Consider the following 21529-nt stretch of genomic DNA (forward strand, 5'->3'; position numbering starts at 1 on the left):
GTTCGGTCTTGATGAAAAACAATGTTGATACAGTGATTCCAAAAATATGGATAGGGCAGAATTGTCTGCTGCCAGTCTGAACATAGCCTAATGTGTAGTTGCCCTCACCTTTCAGTGGTGGTGGCAGGGGGTGCTGGTTTGTTTGGGGTGGTGGGTGACGGCTGCTCCTGTTTCTCTATGGTCAGTTTCACCAGTTCCTGCTCATAGAAACAGACAACAGTGATGGCTCCGTTCCCTCCAGTAAAAAGAGCAGTTGGCTATACAGTCATACAATAACAACAAACAGACAAAAGCCATTCATAACCCCTTCTTCTCCATAGCTGAATGTTATTTGCACACAATGATAAAGGTACACAGTATAACAGGACATTTGAAATGTGCTTATTACGTGAAGACTTCCCCTTCCCCCTTGTCATTATGAGAAATTGTAAACTAAACAAGGAAGAGTCATTGAGCTGAAGTTGGTAATGCAAGCGTAATTATTATGCTTTTTAAGTCCTTTAAAAAAAATGAGGCCAGATGTATACATTTTGTACGGCTGATTGTTTCAAGGGAATGGACCTTGGTATTGAACTGTAAATTAAACATGAGTAGTCCTATTTAGTGCATTACTACGTGGCATGCAGCAGTAGCAAGTTGCTACTACAGTACTAACCTTTTTCACTGACGAAAACTAAATAAACCCTAAGCTATGAGGACTAAAACTATGACTAAATATATTGACAATTTCGTCAACAAATAAAATCGAGACTAAAATGTTATGGAGGGACTAGTGGAAAAGAGATCCAGTTTTATGCTATGTTTGCATTCTGAAAATAGCAGATCGACAAGCTCACAACGCGTTGCACGCTGCAACGTGTTTGTGTTGTGAGCTTGCAGATCGGCTATTTTCAGCATGCAACCAAAGTGTAAAGATCGGCCATCACAACTAAAATGTGACTGAAACTAAAATTAAAAAAAAAGACTGACTAACTAAAATCAAAACATTGCAACAAGACTGACCTTGACCCCGTCCAGCACTGCTTTGATGACAGTAGTGACCGCCACCGCGTTCTCCTTGTCCTCCAGGTCGATACCGTCCAGCATCACCTGGTCGGACCAGCGGATGAGGTTGGCAAGACTCTGGTACACGCGGTTGTGGCAGGAAGACAGCGCCGAACTGAAAACATTAAAAAAGGTGATTTTCTTTGGTTAAACAGAAAATGCATTTTCAGAAACTGAAACTGGGATACCAGATTTATCCAGAGAGAGACAGATTAAACAAGTGGAATTGTAAGTGATGACACAAAGAAATAAATAAGCTACTCTCTCCTGATAGGGTGAAATTAGCAATGATTACCTTCAGAATATAGTGATTTAACCTTTTAACAAAAATATCACTTACACTACCTTTAAGTGGAACAAAGTTTGGATCAAAAGATGAAAACTACACATTTAAGATCTTAGTTTATCAAGGGGCGTGAGCAATAAATTATGCATTTTTTTTTTAACTTTCAATTTATTCAAGGTAATGCCTTCATTCGCAATGGACATCATTATCGGAACATCATCTTCACATTATCTGTGGATGTAATCATGCCACAACCAACCAAACCAAATCAAAGATTTTTCCAGGTGATTTTATTTCCAGGCAAAATAAATGCCCCTTTGGAAAGGTACGTATAAGCCAAGAAGGATAAATAAAAACCTTTTGAGAATAGAATAGAATAGCAAAAACATACGAGAATGAAACCATATTAATCCATAGTACTGCATATCTATTATCTACCGAATATAACTCAATGATTAGTGCAGTCAGGGTTTAATCGCTCAAGCCTGACGCCAGCATATTATGACAAAAATAGCCGATCTACAAGCTTACAACACATCGCTAAACAATGTGTTGTGAGCTTGGAGATCTGCACATTGTGCGCAAGACCGGCCTGTGACGTCACAGCATATACTGGCAGTCCCAGGCTGTCTTTCCTATAACGACATGCCCAAAGTAGGAACCCCAGGGTTAAATTGAGGAACTAGGTAGCTAGGGGGGTTGTAAAAAAGCTCGCCTATGATCATGCTCACTGTACACTTGTATCTGAACACGGAGGTGTGGTGCTGGCTGTAGTGAATGGAGTGTTCAAAGCCAACAACAAGGTGTGGCCCAGGCCAGTCCCAACACGCTGCCAGTGATTCACAGGCCTGCCAGCGTCTGCAGCTAAGGACTGTTGATTTTGTCAACTAAAACTATGACGAAAAATGTCTGCCGACTACCTTTTTTCACTGACGAAAGCTAAAACGAAGAAAACATAAACCAAGCCACGATGACTAAAACTATGATTAAATATACTGACCATTTTGTCAACAGATAAAAACTAGACTAAATTGTTAGGGAGGGACTAGATTTGCTTTGGTTGCACTCGGGTTGTTGCATTCTGAAAATCTGAAAGATCTACAACAAGCACACAAGCTTGTAGATCTGCTATTTTCAGCCTGCAACCAAGCGTAAAATCTGCCATTACAACGCCATTAAGGCCCGCAAAAATGCATTCTCGTCGACAAAAAACAACTGTAGATTTAGTCATATGATCGTATGATATGATATATCGTATGATATTCAACACTAAAACATTTCAGATGACAAAAATATGACTAAAACTAACTTAAGTTTCATTACAAAGACTATGACTAAACTAAAGTCTAAATTTGCTGCCAAACACAACACTGTAGCTACGGAGGTTAGACTAACTGAGGCACGGTTTGTGGTACAGGCAGAGATTGTGGGAGCTGGAGAGGTTTGTCCGACCTAGAATGTCAAGTCAAGTCAATTTGATTTAGAAAGCACATAAAAAGCAAGCAGATGTAATCTGGGGGCTATGGGATTGCACCGTCATTATCGGGAGCCCTTCTGCCCTGCAGGAGCAAGTCAGACTCTGGAAGTCAACGAGCAGTCCTAAGAGCTGAGGTAGGAGAGGCTCAAGACTTTAACTATTACACAAACATTCTCTGTCTCTTAATGGAGCGCGGCGGATAGCGTGTCGACCACATAATCACATCATCCCTGGTTCAGTTCCATCTGGAGACCCGCTCCATGCTTCCCCCCCGTTCCTGCTCCATGTTTCTTCTGCCTCTCTACCGTCATCCTATTATAAATGCACCACGTCTCCGTGTGTACGTCGACTGTAGTCTGTAATGCACGTAACCCGAGAACCGTTCGCCCCCCACCGACTTCGAATTCGACACGCACACGTTCCACGCACCCCCACACAGGGGGTGCAGTGCACGGCGTCGAGGCCGTCGGATCGCCGATTGTCCGGAACCAGCAGAAAAGCCTTTGCCCGGGCTCGGGACAGGGCCCAAATTAGCCAATTGATCACACCTGATCACCCCTAGGTCTCCACATATGGAGCTGGCCTGTTCTGACATCACAAATGACGTTCTGACATCTCATCTGCATATACTCCATATTTGGGCATGCCTGACAAAGAACTCCATATATGGACATAATAGGGACACATACATAATAACTGGGTGGGGCATGCATTTCCAACTTGCATCGTTGTTAAGTAGGTCAGTGCCCAACGGGCACCGCGCTAGTTTCAAAATAACCCTGAAAGAAATAAACAATACTCAGGCTAAATAATTATGACTTAAGATCTTGTCGCGTGACGATTGGTAACCACTACGGGTTTAGTAAGTGGTGGTTCTAACTAATGCACATTATGTGTCAACATAAGAGTCTAAAAGAGAACAATGTAGTCGTGCCTCAAAGAAACTAGGATACAAGGTAAAAATCTAACCTAGCATCTGTCTAAACAAGCTATCTAAATAATATTCTTAAAAATCACACACACACACACACACACACACACACACACACACACACACACATATATGTAGGGCAGGCTATAGGAAACATTTCCACAGGGTCCTGGTGCTAAAACTACATCGAACTAATGATCTAGGTCAATCAATTAAAACTAACGATATACACATGGATAGGGTAACATTTGACTCTGGGAGACTGAGATCAAATCCCCACTAGTGGGGCTGATGCCTATGAAAAGTGGGTAGCATCCATCCATCTAGTGGGGCTGATGCCTATGAAAAGCATCCATCCATCTGCCCAGAAATACAAAAATGACCAACTGGCAGACAAATCCTTTTACCTCTGACCTCCGAGTGCATTGACTAGCAGAGCAAAAACACAAAGAGAAAGAGAGGGAGAGAGAGAGAAGTTTTAACACGTCTGTGTCTGACAGACATTCCAAGACCAGAGACACTCCAGTAGAGTCTCCCACCACAGAGAGCTTAAACTTTACCACAAAGTGGCAGCCAAGAAAACGGACCCATTCAATTACTTACTATAAATATATGCTGGGCATTCTGTCAAATTCCTTCTGATTACAAGAAGCTACACTGCTAATACAGTGCTATGTCAACAGAGTGACAAATGGACGTGATGTGTAATTCCTCAGCTATTCAGTTTGTATAATGCCAGGATGCCTTTGGTTGGAGGGAGTCCTGGGGTGGCCTCCCCCCCTCCGCCTCCAGAGTGGGTACTGGATTTACTATAATAGCAGTGGTTTTCAACCAATGGTCCGGGGACCAGCAGTGGTGAGTGGGCCTTGAGGGGGTTCCAGGTGGTCCCCAGCTAAATGATGTAGAGTTGGTAACCAAATGGACCCCTGAGAGCGTAAAATGAAAGCAAATGAACTCTCCCGGGTCCATTTGACGTCTACACAATTCAACGTTTGCCTGTTATCTCTCCTAATGGTACCAACTGAATACAGCATGGAATTGTGGAGAAAGTCTTATCCAACAACAAAATATTCTACGTTTTGGGTCCGAGAGGCTAAACGTCATCAAATGGTGGTCCGTGGCTCAAATACTGAATAAACCTTGACATGTAAAGGGTTGAAAACCACTGTATTATAGGCTAGCATAACATTCTAGTTCTCCGTGCTGTACAGTTAATACATGAAAGGAATCAAGAAGCGGTCATGAGAAGAAGAAGAGAAATAAGAGCAATCTTGATACACATTAAATCCCTAATTTAAAAACATTGAGGGAATGAAAAATAATTACTGCCTCATATAGCTTTGAAGAGGAAACTTTACAGCTACCGCAAAATACTATAAATCCCCTTTTTTGGGGGGGAAGACATGAGGATCAAACATAGGACAAAAATATCCATTCCACTTACACATAAGCTATCAAAAAATGTAATGGGTGGAAAAAAGATGCCATGAGATTCACGTAAGTTATAGAAGGATATTTTTTAAACGTGTGCGAAAAGAAATTAGAGGAGGTACTTCTATGGCCCACAAGACATTTGACATTGATAGGTCCGGCGGTTTTGCGATATTGCGCGCACACACACGCGCACACACACACACACACACACACACACACACACACACACACACACACACACACACACACACACACACACACACACACTCATGCAGAGCCTCAGCGTAAAGATTAGTGTTGATTTGTTCGAAGCCAAAAACGAAGCCATGATGACTAAAACTAAGACTAAATATATAAAACTAGACTAAAACATTAACGACAAGTGGACAAGAGATCCAGTTTGGAACTACACTTGGTTGCATGATGAAAATAGCCGATTTACAAGGTCACAACGTGTCGCAGTGCGACGCGTTGTGAGCTTGTAGATCGATCGGAGAAAAAAAACTATTCAAAAGAACTAAACTAACTAAAATCAAAATGTGCTGTCAGAAACAGCACTAGCTACAGATGGGGCTCACCTATGCTGAATGCGGGCCTCCAGCTGTACTAAAGGCAAGATGGCCTCCAGGACCTTGCTGGCCGAGCCTGGCAGCATCTCCAGCACCTTCTTCTCCACCACCATCTTGTCAACGATGGTCTTGAAGTAGCGCAGGGCGCTGACCACCTCCTTCTCCTGCTCCTCCAGTCGACTCACCTTCTGGAAGAACAAAAGGAAACAAAGCGCTGTTGATTTGGATCGACTTAAGACTGTGGCGAAAGAAGTTCCGTCGACCACTCTGAAAATAGCAGAAGCACATCAGAAACACATCACAGCGTGGCACGTTGTTTTTGTAGAACGGCTATTTTCAGCATGCAGCCAAGTGCAAAACCTGCCATTAGAACGCCATCGAGGCCCGCAAAAATGCAATTTTGGTCGACAAAATAACAACTGTAGATTTAGTCGACTAAAATCGTGTGATATTTAGTTGACTAAAACTAGACTAACACTGAAACATTTCAGATGACTAAAATGTGACAAAAACTAAATGAAGGTTTGTTCCAAAGACTATGACTAAACTAAAATCTAAATTTTATGTCAAAATCAACACCGGAATAAAGTATGTATGTATGCTCATTGCTGACCATCGTTCCATTTAACCACATTAACCCTGGCCACAAACCACAATCCCTATGTGTGGCAAATCTTCAAAATATAAATAAATAAATTGCTCAAATTTGTTCCTATTTGCTCTTCAACAGAAATGTAGGTCAAAGCACGATCCATCAGGCTAGGTGGCATGAAGCCATCTTTGTACCAACGTGCTCTATCAGCGACTGTATCGGCTCCTCCGGTGTTACAGGGCTGTTGGGAAATAAAACTCATTAATACAAAAAGCCCTGAGAACGAGACTAGTGGAGGAGTCCATTCAGGAAACACCCATTCATGTGCGTTCTCTGGGTGCACTGCAGACACCTGCTGCCACTGAAGGATCCAGACAGCCTCTATACTCCACACTGGCCGGGGGGAGGCTGTGCTGGGAACCCACAGAGGAGCTCGCCGCACACACACCGACACAAAGCAGAAGAAAGAATAATACACAGGAGATCAGCTGTCTTACAAACACACACACACACAAATGAGCTGCAATGTATAACAGGCACTAGACAGACGGATGTCACACAATACACACTTAAGCCTGAGTATAGCATGCAGTCAAATCAGATTTTATGATCTGATCGTCAACCTATCTGCATCGATTGAATGATCTACAAGCTCGAGCTTGTAGGTCTGCTATCTTTGAAAAATCGAAGAACCACTGACATAGAAACATAGCTTTTTCAGAAAACTGTCAGGATGTAGAAGACATTTTTAGAATCTGATCTCAGGTCAGAATGGGTTAACTTCTACTGCGTTGTGTGCCACTGGTGTCGCACACCAAAAATACCAAGATCCATGATCCAAGTATAAATCAGGCTCCAGTGACCAGACAGACTGAGACATCACATTTTCACCTGGAAATCTGGTTAGAAAAAATGATGTAGACTTACTAGAAATCTCTAATTACCCCAAAATCTGGGCTGCCAGTCTGAACACAGCCTTACTTCTTAAGCGTGGGGATCACACATCGAAAATAGCCGATCTACAAGCTCTATTATGGTTATGGGTCCACATGTGCACGCACGCAAGCACGCATGCACGCACGCACACACGCACACCACACACGCACACCACACACACGAGCGCACACAAACACAAACCTTATTGACAGGTTTCTCAGCACTCTTAACTGCCGGCTCAGGCTGCAGCTGCTTGCCCTTCTTCGAGGGCGTCCTCTTGATCTTGGGAGAGTGGAACTTGTCCATCAGCTTCATGGTGAAGGATGAGAGGTGTGACCGCTGCGAGTCTATGGGGAGAACAGAGGAGTGGTCAGTCAAACAGGAGAGACAAGAGTCTATGGAGAGCACAGAGGAGTGGTCAATCAAACAGGAGAGACAAGAGTCTATGGAGAGCACAGAGGAGTGGTCAGTCAAACAGGAGAGACAAGAGTCTATGGAGAGCACAGAGGAGTGGTCAGTCAAACAGGAGAGACAAGAGTCTATGGAGAGCACAGAGGAGTGGTCAGTCAAACAGGAGAGGCAAGAGTCTATGGGGAGAACAGAGGAGTGGTCAGTCAAACAGGAGAGGCAAGAGTCTATGGGGAGCACAGAGGAGTGGTCAGTCAAACAGGAGAGACAAGAGTCTATGGAGAGCACAGAGGAGTGGTCAGTCAAACAGGAGAGACAAGAGTCTATGGATTTAGAAACTAAAAGTATAAACATTATATATTTAGAACGGTTAAAAGTTTCTTCTTTTGTTTTTAACCACATGGCATAACCTTGGCACCTGTGTTCTGGGGCGAACATTTTGCAAACACAGCAGATGTATTGTACATTGTACAAGCTCACAAAAAGTTATATTTTCGGCGAGGATAGAATTAGCTGGGCCTAATAGACAGGTGGGACTCTCAGTGAAGTGTAGGGTTTTTAAGTGGTATATATAACTTGTATTATATTATATACAGTACAGAATTATCATGATGCCACCACAATATTAGTAAGCAGTTCCGCAAGGGGGCAGTATCCATGCTATACTTGTGTCATTTAATAATATCTTTTATTATATCAAGAAAACCACCACCTCTGGGTGCATACAGGCATCTCATTTCGATTCCTGGTATGAAGTTTAGATTTGATGGGAGCTTGGGCACATTTAATAACCTACAGTATACAGTACATGATATGACACGCTTTGTCACACAGTGACTAAATGAAAGCACACGCAGAGCAACATTCCGTTCTGTGCATGTGGGATGGAATTGTGTGTGTGTGTGTGTGTGTGTGTGTGTGTGTGTGTGTGTGTGTGTGTGTGTGTGTGTGTGTGTGTGTGTGTGTGTGTGTGCGTGTGTGCGTGTGTGTGTGTGTGTGTGTGCGTGCGTGTGTGCGTGTGTGCGACTGTGCGTGTTCAAAGCGCGAAGTGTAGTCTTGGTTCATTACGTAGAAAGCATTTAGTTTTAAACCCCAAACGCAACAGGATTTCGGTATAATTGTCCGTGTTTTGTTCAAGTTGTAGGCCTGCAGAAAGCTGGGCGGATGCGCCATATACACCCGGAAATACCCCCTATTCGTTTGTTGGCATTCTGACTTTGTCTATACCCTGTCATTATATCTTGTTTGTTATGCGTTAGCACAGTCTGCATAGCATGTAACAGCAACATTTCACTGCCACATGCTGTAGCTGTAGCAGTGAGTGAGTGACAAATAAAACCCCTTTATACCTCCCAGCCTTCACTCATTTTATAAATGGCACAGTTTTGTCCAGACTCCTAATATTATGAGACGGAAGCCAAAATACGTTTTATTGAATCTTTGTTAGTCCTTATTTGTTAGTCCAATACCCATTCAATTCACATTGACTTTGACATGATGACCCATTCAATTGAGGAGGCTGATCATCACTCAGAAACGTGTGCAGTTTACAGCCCGGTGGAAGGATTAGGTTACTTTGTGCTTTTCTCAATTCCGTGTGCAACGTTTTATTTTAACTTCTTGTGTTTGATAATTGCATTCAAATGTTTTTGTAATGTGTGTCTCAATGCCCCGTCTTAATGTTAAATTAATGATAATTGCCTTGCCTTTACATAATAGTGAGATGCTTCATAATAAGAGTCATTCAACAGTCTGCTGTCAGCAGCATGTTGGATGTGTACAGGGGGATAGAAGCCTTCCACACTCTTCAAACAGGGCTCATCAGAATCAGAGAGATAAAGCCAGCAGCCAGCAGGAAAAGAGGGTTTTTATCAGTGACAAAACTAAACTCTATCTGTGTAATCTCCCCCACAGTCTGGTGTGGCAGTAGGATTTGGCATTCCACTGCCATCAGCACAAAACACAGAGCGCTGAATAGCAATCAGCAACATCATCACCGTCAACAACAGCACCACCACCACACACATACTGGCCTTCTCCCCGTTTTGCGCTTTCGTCTGCGCCTTTGATCGACGCGTCATTCATCAATCCGTATTCTCCCTTTTCTCCATATCCATCATCATTATTCTTTATTCTCTATGAAAACCAAAGCCTCGTCGTTTTTTGTAATCTAGTGGTTTGTTCTAGAAAATCAGACCCATCTGAACCGGGTGGTGCTGTACTGTGTACTCGTGCTGTAGTACTGTACTGTACTGTACTGTACTGTACTGTACAAGCCCTCCTCCCGGGCCTGTGTGTGTGTGTGTGTGTGTGTGTGTGTGTGTGTGTGTGTGTGTGTGTGTGTGTGTGTGTGTGTGTGTGTGCGTGTGAGTGAGGCTGTGCAACAGTGACACATTGGGCGCGTTCATAAATCATTGCAGTGCACTGGAGCACACTGCAATGCTAATAGGCGAGTGCGCTCCGGTGCTGTATTTCTGAACGCGCCCTTGGTGGTCACAAACGCGATTTCCGTACTCGGACGGACGGACAGTCAGACAGACACAGACCCAGCCAGGGACACACATTGCTGTCTATAGGAGTAGCTAGCACCACTCAAAAATGTGACTGAGATGAGGCACGACATTACAAAGAAATGACTGAATGAACCTCCACTAAACAGGGGTCTTCACAGATCTACACGAACCGAAAGTACCCGACAGTACATCCGTACAGGTTCGGGACGGGGTCCATGAAAAATAGCCTAGTACAGCCGATTCAACAAACCAGCAAATTACAGACAATGAAAGGTCTCATCTGATCTCTAATCGCACAAACACGTCATTTAATTATTTATTTATGCAACTACCGTCACGATATGTACACAGGGTAACATATCTGGGAATGTGTGCATGTACTGTATTAGCCTAGATAGTTATGTCACTTCAAAAAGAAAATTAGAAAAGCAGAAAATAATTCACTCTTTTGATCGTGAAGCATCGGATGAAGAGATTTCTCTTCAGGGTGGATATAAATAGTCGGGTGTTCTACACCTCCGTTAGTCACACCATCCATGCATATAGAGACAGACAGAATCCCTAGACAGCCAGGAGGGACTGGCAGAGAACACACGGGCATAAGAAAGAGAGAGCTGGAGCTCTAAAGCGCTAGAGAATAAAAGTCATTCTGGTGACTAGACAGAGTAAAGACCCAGGGGAAGGGGACAGCATGCTCAGATCTGAATCAATAGAGTCTGGGACTTGAGTTGTTCTTGTTCCTATTCAACTCAACAATCCATAGTGACAGACTGCTGTCGACGGCGTGTCACTAATAGTGTGACCGGCATTTGAATACCTTCCCTAGTCTAGCTAGGCCTTTTATGACTGCCCTGAGGGTATGCATGCCTTCAGTATCAGCACTGCGGTACAAACACCTGTAGGCTATGCATGTATGGATATGGTTTCACTTCATGGCTATACATGTGATCGATTCTATATGGTTTCTGCTGTACATTGATGTTTTTTTAGCCCCACTAAAGCCCTGCTGTCTAGTGCCTGATTTCCTTGGTTGCATGCTGAAAGAATAGCAGATCTACAACGTTTTCGCAGTGCATCCGAAATATCTCAAAAATCTAATGGGCAGATTGCCATGAAGCCTGCCGAGTACCTTCTGGAGGATGAATCCTAACCATTTCAGTGACGCCATGACCTTTCCTCTAGCACCAGCCTCAAGGCAAAATGTCAACTTTGCACTTTGCACAGATATTTCTTCTAATAGGCAGCGTTCAGAATTCACCCTGCTGTTTCCAACTTCAGCGCCACTCTTTTCCACTGACTTTCTGTCTTACGTTGACCCATTCAGGACGGGAACCCCTTTTGGTGTTTACTTTAGCTATTGAAAAATAGCAGATGTACAAGCTCATAGCGCGGCACTGAGTTTTTAAATCGTGAAAATGTGGCGCAAATCTTTGAATATATATTCTTTCAGAGCGGATGTTTTTAACTCAAATCTTTGCTTCTGGGGGTCCCTGGAACAGCATATTTTCAGATGGGGGTCCACGGAAAATACAGATAATTCTGGGGGTCCTTGACATGAAAAAGGTTGAGCACCACCGACATAGAAACATAGGTTTTTTTTTTTTTTTTAATCGGCTTCAGTCCTAAATGGGTTAACTTGCTTCCCCATCTCACTCAGGTCTACTCTGCATGGTGCGGTACAGGACAGGACATCAATACCGGTACTCTGTCTCTGACACAATCATTCACACACTAGACCAGGTGTCTCACCGAGTTGTAGAAAGAGAGTGAAACAAACACCCTTTTTTCTGTACTGGCAACCACTCACTCACTTTAACAAATTAGACTCAATCTGACATTGCATGGCATAGAAAAACTCACCTCAGGTATAAATTCCCTCTTATCCTCCTCAAACATTGGGGATAATTGTCCAGCAAGCTCGGGGCGCTCTCTATATCTTTTGGTTTGTAGCCACATGGCATTTGCTTAGATTTCTCTTTTCTTTTCTTTTTTTGTCTGTTTTCTTAATTAATGTACGATATTAGGTTGTTGTTGCTTTCTCACCTCTGTATTTGTGGTTTTCCGTTTTTCCTGTCTTGTATACCTGTTATTTGTAATATGTGTATGAGTGTAACCTATGTGTATTTATTGATCTTACATCTTGTGGGGGAAAAGAAAGACACCTCGCTGTAGAGCATACCATGTACATTGATATTTATCTTCTGTCAATAAAATATATTATTTTAAAAAGCGTTAAACAGAGAGGGCAAAAGAGATTTGAAAGTGGATCACTGAAAAGAGGAGGATTTATGTGGGTAATTCTAAAAAGAGATGGCTTTGTCAGTGTAAACAAACACTGTGTATGTAAAGTCCTAGCCACCATATAGCTTGTAACGCTACGACTGCCTTTGGATGTATTCTGAATTTGATATTATAAAACATCGTCTAGTATACTGTCTAATATCTATCACTCAATCAGCCGAGGAGGACGTTGAGGTTACATGCTCCACTTCCCCTGCCCGGTTAGAATGCAGTGACATCAGCAGTGAGTGAGTCACCTCCATGATCAATACATTACATACGGCCCTCATAGGATCATCATTACACCCACAGCTATACTGTACAGTGTACAGTGTACACAGTGTACATCAGGCACACTATGGAGGAGTCAGGATTGTGTCTTCTGCTCTCTCTCTCTGATTTCGTCGACTAATACCTATGACAAAATATGTTTGTCGACTACCTTATTTCACTGAGAAACGGAAACTAAATGAACTGAATTTCGTCAACAAATAAAAACTAGACTATAAAATGTTAGGAAGGGACTAGTGGACGAGAGATCCAGTATAAGTCATTTTACACTTGGTTGCATGCTGAAAATAGCAGATCTACAAGCTCACAACGCGTCGCAGCGCGACACGTTGTGATCTTGTAGATCAGCTATAGTCTGCAACAGTAAAATCAGTCATTGCGATGGCATCAAGGCCCGCCAAAATATATTTTAGTCAACTAAAACAACTGTAGATTTAGTCGACTAAAATGTTATGATATTTAGTCGACTAAAACTAGACTAACACTAAAACATTCCTCAATGTCTCAAATCTGACTAAAACTTCATGAAAACTATTCAAGAGACTATGACTAAAACTAAAATCAAAATGTTCTGTCTGGTTTTATACACCAATCAATTCTCTATACTCTCTAAACTTTACAGCATGCACACGCTCATCTGTTTTGAGGGTAGGAAAAGTCCCTCTTATACTAGATAGAGTTCAATGGGAGTCTGGCTAAGCCTGGAAATCACGTCATCTCTCAGAGAGAGAGAGAGAGAGAGAAAGAGAGAGAGAAGAAAATAAGATGTATCGTAAAGCGTTCTGTCATAATGGCGGATCTTTAATGACCACCATTCGCTCCACCAGCAAAGATGTGGGGCCAACCATTCTTCCCTGCTTCTTCTACCCATTTAACAAGACAAGTGATGTCATTAGCTGTGAGGCCTGTGAGGCATTGTGACTAAATGTGGCTTGTAATGGAGTGAGTGACAGAGTACAGAAGCCATGCAGTTGGTTAAAGGCCTACAGTGCCTTTTACATTATCTTTTTTTAAAAGACCAGGGTTTCCCCTGGCACCCTAGTGTGCCGTGACGCAAGTCCCAGGGGTGCCTCAGAATACTTGTAGATCAGCTATTTTCACCATGTAACCAAACTAAACTAAACTAAAATAACTAACATAAACTATCTCTTCTCCACTCGTCCCTCCCTAACATTTTAGTCTAGTTTTAATTTGTTGACTAAATTGTCAGTATATTTAGTCGTAGTTTTACTTAGTCATCCTAGCTTAGTTTTCATTTAGTTTCCATTTAGTTTATCAGTAGTCGACGAACAGTTTTCGTCATATTAGTAGAGGAAAATCAACACTGCTTTCAACAACAACTCTCACTGACTGCTTTCACACCCCTCATCAAAGAACGCCCATGTTGTGTTGAGAGGTACTTTACCCCTGCGCGACCCGAGCGTCCGTCTTTATTTAAAATCAGTATGCGATGGGACAAATAAGGACTCCGACCTCCCTTTTTATATCTCTCACACACACACACACACACACACACACACACACACACACACACACACACACACACACACACACACACACACACACACACACACACACACACACACACACACACACAAGTACAACACCCAATGTGCGGCTGCTCATAAGAGCTTGTCCAAACCTGTTGAGGGGACTGACAGGTTTGACAGATTGACCAGCCTCTTGTTCAGTACAGGTGTGTGATCTCTACAGGACAGCTGGCCGGCCCCCTTCACTACACCCGTACGTACACAGGGTCGAGATGGGGGGTGACAGATAATGAGGAGCTGCCTAGCACAGGACGCAGGAGACGCTATGCTTGGGGTCACCCTCACAGCTGTCACGTTCAACTCAACTCCTTAAGTAATGGGTAAACCTGGTGTGTGTGCATGTGTGTGTGTGTGTGTGTGTGTGTGTGTGTGTGTGTGTGTGTGTGTGTGTGTGTGTGCATATTCGTGACTTCAAAAAAATGACAGCAGGAGACAAAGAGGTCACACAATGCCAGCTGTTAAGTAGGGAGGAGGACAGATGAAAGAAAACAGGGAGACTGAAAAATGGCGAGAAAGAGAGTGTGAATAAATTGCAGCGGACAAAGTCATTCCAAAGTGGGTATAATGGGCTAATTAAGTTAAGCTGAATGTCTCTGCTCGATAAAAAGAGGACCCGATGTCTTCAAAGACCACATTAGTTGAACATAAATGATGTATGGGAATTAGTTGGAGGTACTACAGTACGTTATCTTACTGGCAGCGTGCCCAAGGAATCAGACACATGCACAGACAGGCACACAGATGGCTATAGCTGGCCAGGCGTCCCACAGAGCCATGTCCAAAGCTTATGCATTTCTTTCAGCACGCTAACTATAGCGGACACACTAACCAAATGACCCAACAAGCGCTACAGCACACTTCATGGAATAGCAAATCATTTTAAATCCATTAATTAAAACCACCCAGCTAAAACGATATCAATTTACAAGAGCTTAAAATAGCCACTGGTGTCCCCAAAGAGTTGTGCCTTCTCTAGTGGCACACACAAAAGCTACCACTCAAAGTATTAAGAGTTAGTGAGATAGACTACCGAATGGTCTCATCCGGTGTGAATCTGTCTGACTCATATTTACAAACTAACGTGAAAATAGCCCAAGAGTGATGTGTAGGGTTAATGTGGCGTTTCTATACAGGAAATGGTTACGTTCTATTCTTGGAAAGAAGCATCTTTGCAAGATCATCTTTGCAATAATGCTTCATTCACACTGGCAGAATACAAAGATACCGGCTACTATTCTTCTTGACTACAATGGATGCAAGTGACACAAAGATGCAAAGATACATGGGACCTTTAGAGCTGCTACAAAAGCTTGATAAGCAAATAAGTTGTTTCAACTTCAGATACAAAGCTACAAATATGCTACAAACAACCACGGGTGATCAGGCTTTCGCCGTTCACGCTCCAAGCCCCCGGAATGCCCTGCCTGAGGCTATCCAATACAGCGATTCTGTATTGTCTTTAAATCACTTTTATAAACACACCTGTTCAGAAAAGCCGTTCCATAAATCACCTTATCTATGCTGCATTATCTCTTTGAATTGCTCTTGCTTTACACACTTGTTATAATTTGCTTTAGCTCTCATTATCTGTTACCCCCCTGGCCCTCTGATATGCTCTTTTAAATTGATTTAACGTGATTTATCCTCATTTTATTTTTAACACACACACACACACACACACACACACACACACACACACACACACACACACACACACACACACACACACACACACACACACACACACACACACACACACACACACACACACACACACACACACACACACACACACACAGAGAGCATTGTTTATAAGTGACCTTGCCTGTACAGCGCACACATCTGTCTATAAAAATGAGAACACAGTGAGCGACACAGTGTCTGCTGCACTGTAAAACAAAAACCACAGAGCAGCAAGTGCCAAGTATCATATCTCCGCAGGCAGGACCTGCTGTGGTGCAAGAGAATGGAATGCAAGCCTCAGGCACGTGAGACACGAGCAGCGGGGGACAAAATGGGAGAGGAAAGATTGAAAAACGCAACAGGAAATAGTTAAGTGCTTTAGTGAATTATTTATACACTCCCATTGTAGTGGGGTCTTTCCTTGGCCGCGTTGTAGTCCGTTTAGTACAACCCTCATTAGCTCCTTGGTTATTATTAACCACTTTCAACCCGGCATCCCTCGAAAACTGCGACGACAGGCGATCCACACAGGCTCACAGCACGATCCAACGCGACCCGCTGTGAGGTTGTAGTAGATCGCCTAGTTTTGCCATTTGTCATATGACTAACTATTAAGCGGTTTATTGAGTCAGATGACAGGCCAAATTAAAGTGTTATCCGTCCCACAGCTCAAACTGGTCCACAAGGATGAAGGGAACAACCATCGGAATGGAACGTGTCCCTGACTCCCTGGTTAATGACTGAATTGAAGAGTAATGGAGGAGGTAGTAGTAGCGTCCGTGGTCGACTTCCAGTTTTCCTGCTGTGCTGTCCCAGTATGCAGTTTTAAGACATACAGATGTGTTGATGGAGCACAAGGCAGTCAAACGACCTTGTGAAGAGATGCATCCATCAGCTGGACATGGTAGAAGGTTATCACTCAGACTGGTGACGGTGTGCAGGGTGTACACTACAGTATGTCTGAAAGGCCTTACTTCATGTTAGTATAGCCAGTTAGGTCACTTACCCAAGACGTAGCATACAGTACATGTAACTGTAACTTTATTAGTATATTATATGTTTTGGTATATCTGTGTTTAATTCAAGTGGGGTATACTGTATGTAATTAATGTGTACACTGTACAGAAAAGCTTTTAAACCATGTTGATAAGACGATGTTGACACACAGATACTGGTCTCACTTCCTTCCTGGACTACATGTTGTCTCATTAAGAGAGCCCCCCCCCCCCCCCCTCCACCCCCTCCAGGCCTCCACAAGAGTGCAGCAAAGCATTATGGTCATTGTAGTAATCCAGCAGTGGGACCAGCGACTCTGACATCACAGACACTTTGAAATACCTAAAAACACATATGGCCCACATACAAACCCCAGTAACGTGTTTCTTGTCTCCCAAACATCATTAAAATAAGATCTGGTTGCAAAAGGGGTGAAGTGGCCCTTTAACCCATTCTTGCCGGGCACCCATTTTGGTGTTGGCATCATGTTATGCTTTATCTATTGAAAAATAGCAGATCTACAAGCTCATATCGCGCCACCGAGTGGCGCGATACGAGCTTGTAGGTCTGCTATTTTTTGAAAAATCGAAGAGCGACTGACATTTTTTAGAATCTGATCTCAGGTCAGAATGGGTCAATCAGACCCAGTGTGTGTCCGGTGGAAACCTCGTATGAATCTGATCTCAGGTCAGAATGGTTTAAGAGTAGACTATACATCAATGAGGTGATGGGAATCATGCTGCATGTTGGCTTGTATGGGAATAGAAGGCCTGGTCAACCATGGCTAATAGAGCATGGCCAGAGGATACAGGCAGATCCATAACACTAAACACTAGCAGATCTAGAACAACCACTGTAGGACCACAGTTGCAACGTCTTTAGAGGCAAGCGTGCGTGCACGCGTGCGTCACGTGCGTGCGTGTGTGAAAACATGCAGCCACAACTCCTAAAGAATGTATTTATCAAACTAGTCGAAGAGCTACGTTTTACCTTATAAAAAATACACCAATAGCTCAATAACACCGTCTGCATTCCGGATGCCAGATGTCTAGCTAACCAGGAATTTAACTGCATGACATCGGTTAGATTGCAATACCTGCCGGTATTAACATTTTAGCATCCAAAATGCTAGCGATAACGATGATGAATCATAATTAAAGACCAACTACTTGCCATTTGAAAATGTTTTTCATCCCATCCATTCAAATGCACCAAAAGGCTACATGCAGACAGTAGTGCTGTCTCGTCTGCTTTAACCTCCACCATTGCAGCTCTCGCTCCATTGTGCATGTGGGATTCCCCCATTTTTAAGAGTTAATAATAACCCTGTGGCGCGTCCTCTTTCTAACCCTTGTGGTTGTATGTAGGCCAGTGACTTGGTGGTTTTGTTAAACAAGGTGGGTCCTGGGGGTCATTAGGTCTGTGTTCAAAAATATATACAATTCATGCCCGCTATCCATCTTATTAATTAATTTCTTCTACAGCCTGACCGATATACTGTATGTCTCGGTTTGGCTGATATATGTCACTTTTTGCGTTGCTTTGTGTGTTTATTTTATAATTTGCGTGTTAATTGTATCAAAAAAAATATTTTCATTTATTGGAAGTTTATATAAATATTAAAATAAATATCAAAAAGTGATTTGTGTTTATTTTCATTCAGCGATTTGCTTATAAGATGTATGTTTCAAAATGATATATATATTCTTTATCTTTTTTATACTCTGGGTCAAAACAACGGTAATCGGTGGTCTAAGATCGGGATCGGACCCAAAAATATGGCTTTGGTCAGGCTCTTTATTTCTGTAAGCCCTTATGTGTCAAAGGGAGTGTTCTCCAACTGTACTGGTTGTGTGAGTGAGTGGTGCTAGACTGTGGGGTAATGGTGGACAAAGTACTCTAATTTCTGTAAGCTAAACTAGCAGTACCACTATATAAAAGAAACTGCCTGTAGTCAACATTTTACTTGAGTGCAAAGGTATTGCCATCAAAATATACTTACAATACCAAAGGAATTTCTCAAAGTTTTACAAATCCTTTTGAAAATAGAAGATCTACAATGCTCACAAAGCATCGCAACATTGTTGTTTGTGAGCTTTGTGCTGTAGATTGGCCATTTTTGAATAGCATAGGAAATTAGAATAAGTGTAACACATGCACACTCACTATATACCATTACATCTCTTTCAGACGTGCACAGACTGCACACTGATTTACACACACGCACACACAGACAATATCATCAAAGGGAATAGCTTAGTGCGACAAACTAAAGCCCTGCATGTCCTATATAGCCAATACTGCATATTCAACTGGCTGTTCTCCTGGGCTTACAGCTGATCTATATGGAAAAGGCAGAAATAAAAGACTAGCTCATCATTAATGTTAACTAGAGCTAGTCCACTAATCTGTTATGGATCTGATAAACCATTTCCTCCAGTATGCTCCCAGTTCAAATGTACTATAACAAGGAAAAACTAAAAACACTCAATATATATTTCTTTAAACACCAGCGAGTTTTGAATGAATACTTTAACAGCAACAGAGTACAGTCAAATAAATGGCTGTGGCTCATTGCTCCAAGAGATGGGTCAAATGCGGAGAACAAATCTTGCATACAGAGGACTTTAACACTTAAGGATATCATACCACCAAAACAAAAAGGTCCTTGTGGTCTCCATTTTTCACTCACATATGCGTAAAGTGCATCACAATGCTAAATGTAAGGCTATACAAATCATAATAAGCTTGTTATTATAGCCAAAGTACCGTACAAAAGTAAGCATGAGTTGTATGCATCCGCACGCATAATGCAGTGCCCTTAAATATAGGTGTTGTATGCACACTTAAAGAGACAAAATATCAATACAGGAGTCACTCAATCGATTCGATATGATTCCATATGAGATATATTTATATACTGTTCCAGCCTCATTAAATGTCAGTTAATTTCACTTGGCAGATGCCACTTAAAATCATTAATGTCACAATCTTTCAGTGCAGTATTTATTCAGTCACAATAAATAAACTAGGCTACAGGATATGTGTGACCTTTAGGATGTTATGGATATTCAACCTCTATCCTCGTCCACTAATAGCACTGTTGTTGGATATAATGCATGGCTGGTAGTGGTGGGCATGTGTGGTTAATAGGACTAGTTAATTAGAGCACTTCTTAGTTCTTTTCTTACAGCTCACTGGGGACCGTAGAGGGGACGGACCTGAGGGCTGGGTCACTGAATTGTCCGGTACACAACACACACACGCACGCACGCACACATGCACGTGCACACACGGATGCATTAGCACCCACTCGTTGACAGACACAAGTGTATACACCAAGAGCCACTCTAAGCTATTGATCCACAAAGAAAGCATGATGAGATGAAGAGGATGTGACAGCTAGGCCCTCTACATTTTATATTCACTGAATGATGCACTGAGAAAAGGTCACGGGTCACCAACATCAGTAGAGTTCATCCTTTGGCAAAGCATGCATGCAATCAGTACGTTTCATGGCAATCTGCCCATTGCCGCATTCTGAGAGTTGGAGATATATCGTGTGCAAATGTGTGGACATGTTGGACTTGTGTTGGTGCTAGAGGAAAGGCTATTGAATCAATGCTTTATTTGTCACTCACTCATACAGTAACAAGCAGCGAAATGTTGGTTCAGCGTGTCTTGTCCGCAAGACAGCAGCAGCATAAACACAACAGATGAACTCGAACTCTTGAGGGAGTACGAAGGTGCACGACAAATTCCATGGCAATCCAGCTAGTACTTTTCCAAATATCTTCTTTGCAACCCAAGTGTTGGACGGACTCTTGGATGGGCCAACATTTCTATCCTTAGAGCCCTGCTAGCAGGGATAAAAATCTAGCTGACTGGTAAAGCTGTGGCCGGTGAATATGGGGATTTGGGCAGACAAAAAAAACAAAAACAAAAAAGAAACCTTTGATTTCCTGCCCAGGTTTTGAAATGACAATGACATGATGTTATGCCTCTCAGTAATTTAGTCAGTACTACTCATTTTAGTGGGAAAGGCTGGTGAGCTGTTATTGTAGCAGCGAATGATTATAATTCTGTAAAGTTGGCATAGATATTTCAACATTATTGAATGAGACAACAGACAATTGAAGACGTGTGTAGCTTAGGCAGCAAATGAGGGTTAAAAGTGGGAAATGAAAGACAGATACATTTCACCCTGACCCTGTGTAGTACCCCTCCTGATGGCATCAGATAATGTAAATGATGGCACTGATTCTTGTCTCCCTCACTAATCACCCCCCTTCTCCCCAGATGAAACACACAGTCCAGAGTAGCCTGGATGATCTTTCTAGCACAATCCTTCTGCAACTGCAGCTGACTCACCTCAGCCAGGCTCATCACAGCATAGTGCACCAACACACAGATCACACACATATCATATACCCCAGTCACTGGCACTGCACAGACAGACACAAATAAATAGGCCTACTCATGATAACCACATGAAAAAGATAAAGCTCACGGCACAACACACCAACACCCACCACGCAG

At 42.6% G+C, this 21529-nt stretch overlaps 1 protein-coding gene across 6 annotated transcripts in view; it reads right to left on the reverse strand.

The window, feature by feature from the left end:
* The window catches only part of rapgef1b (Rap guanine nucleotide exchange factor (GEF) 1b), a 68016-nt gene that overhangs the window by 34438 nt on the left and 12049 nt on the right, over positions 1 to 21529 (reverse strand). For all 6 annotated transcript variants that reach the window (XM_083793738.1, XM_083793736.1, XM_083793735.1 and 3 more), the window contains exons 2-5: positions 7471 to 7616; positions 5751 to 5929; positions 1003 to 1159; positions 109 to 197 (exon numbers count right to left, since the gene is read on the reverse strand). In XM_083793738.1, the coding sequence (XP_083649864.1) occupies positions 109 to 197; positions 1003 to 1159; positions 5751 to 5929; positions 7471 to 7616 (571 nt within the window). The remainder of the gene's footprint in view (positions 1 to 108; positions 198 to 1002; positions 1160 to 5750; positions 5930 to 7470; positions 7617 to 21529) is intronic.

This window comes from Protomyctophum parallelum (assembly GCF_964188405.1).
Source record: "Protomyctophum parallelum genome assembly, chromosome: 21".
Classification (NCBI taxonomy): domain Eukaryota; kingdom Metazoa; phylum Chordata; class Actinopteri; order Myctophiformes; family Myctophidae; genus Protomyctophum; species Protomyctophum parallelum.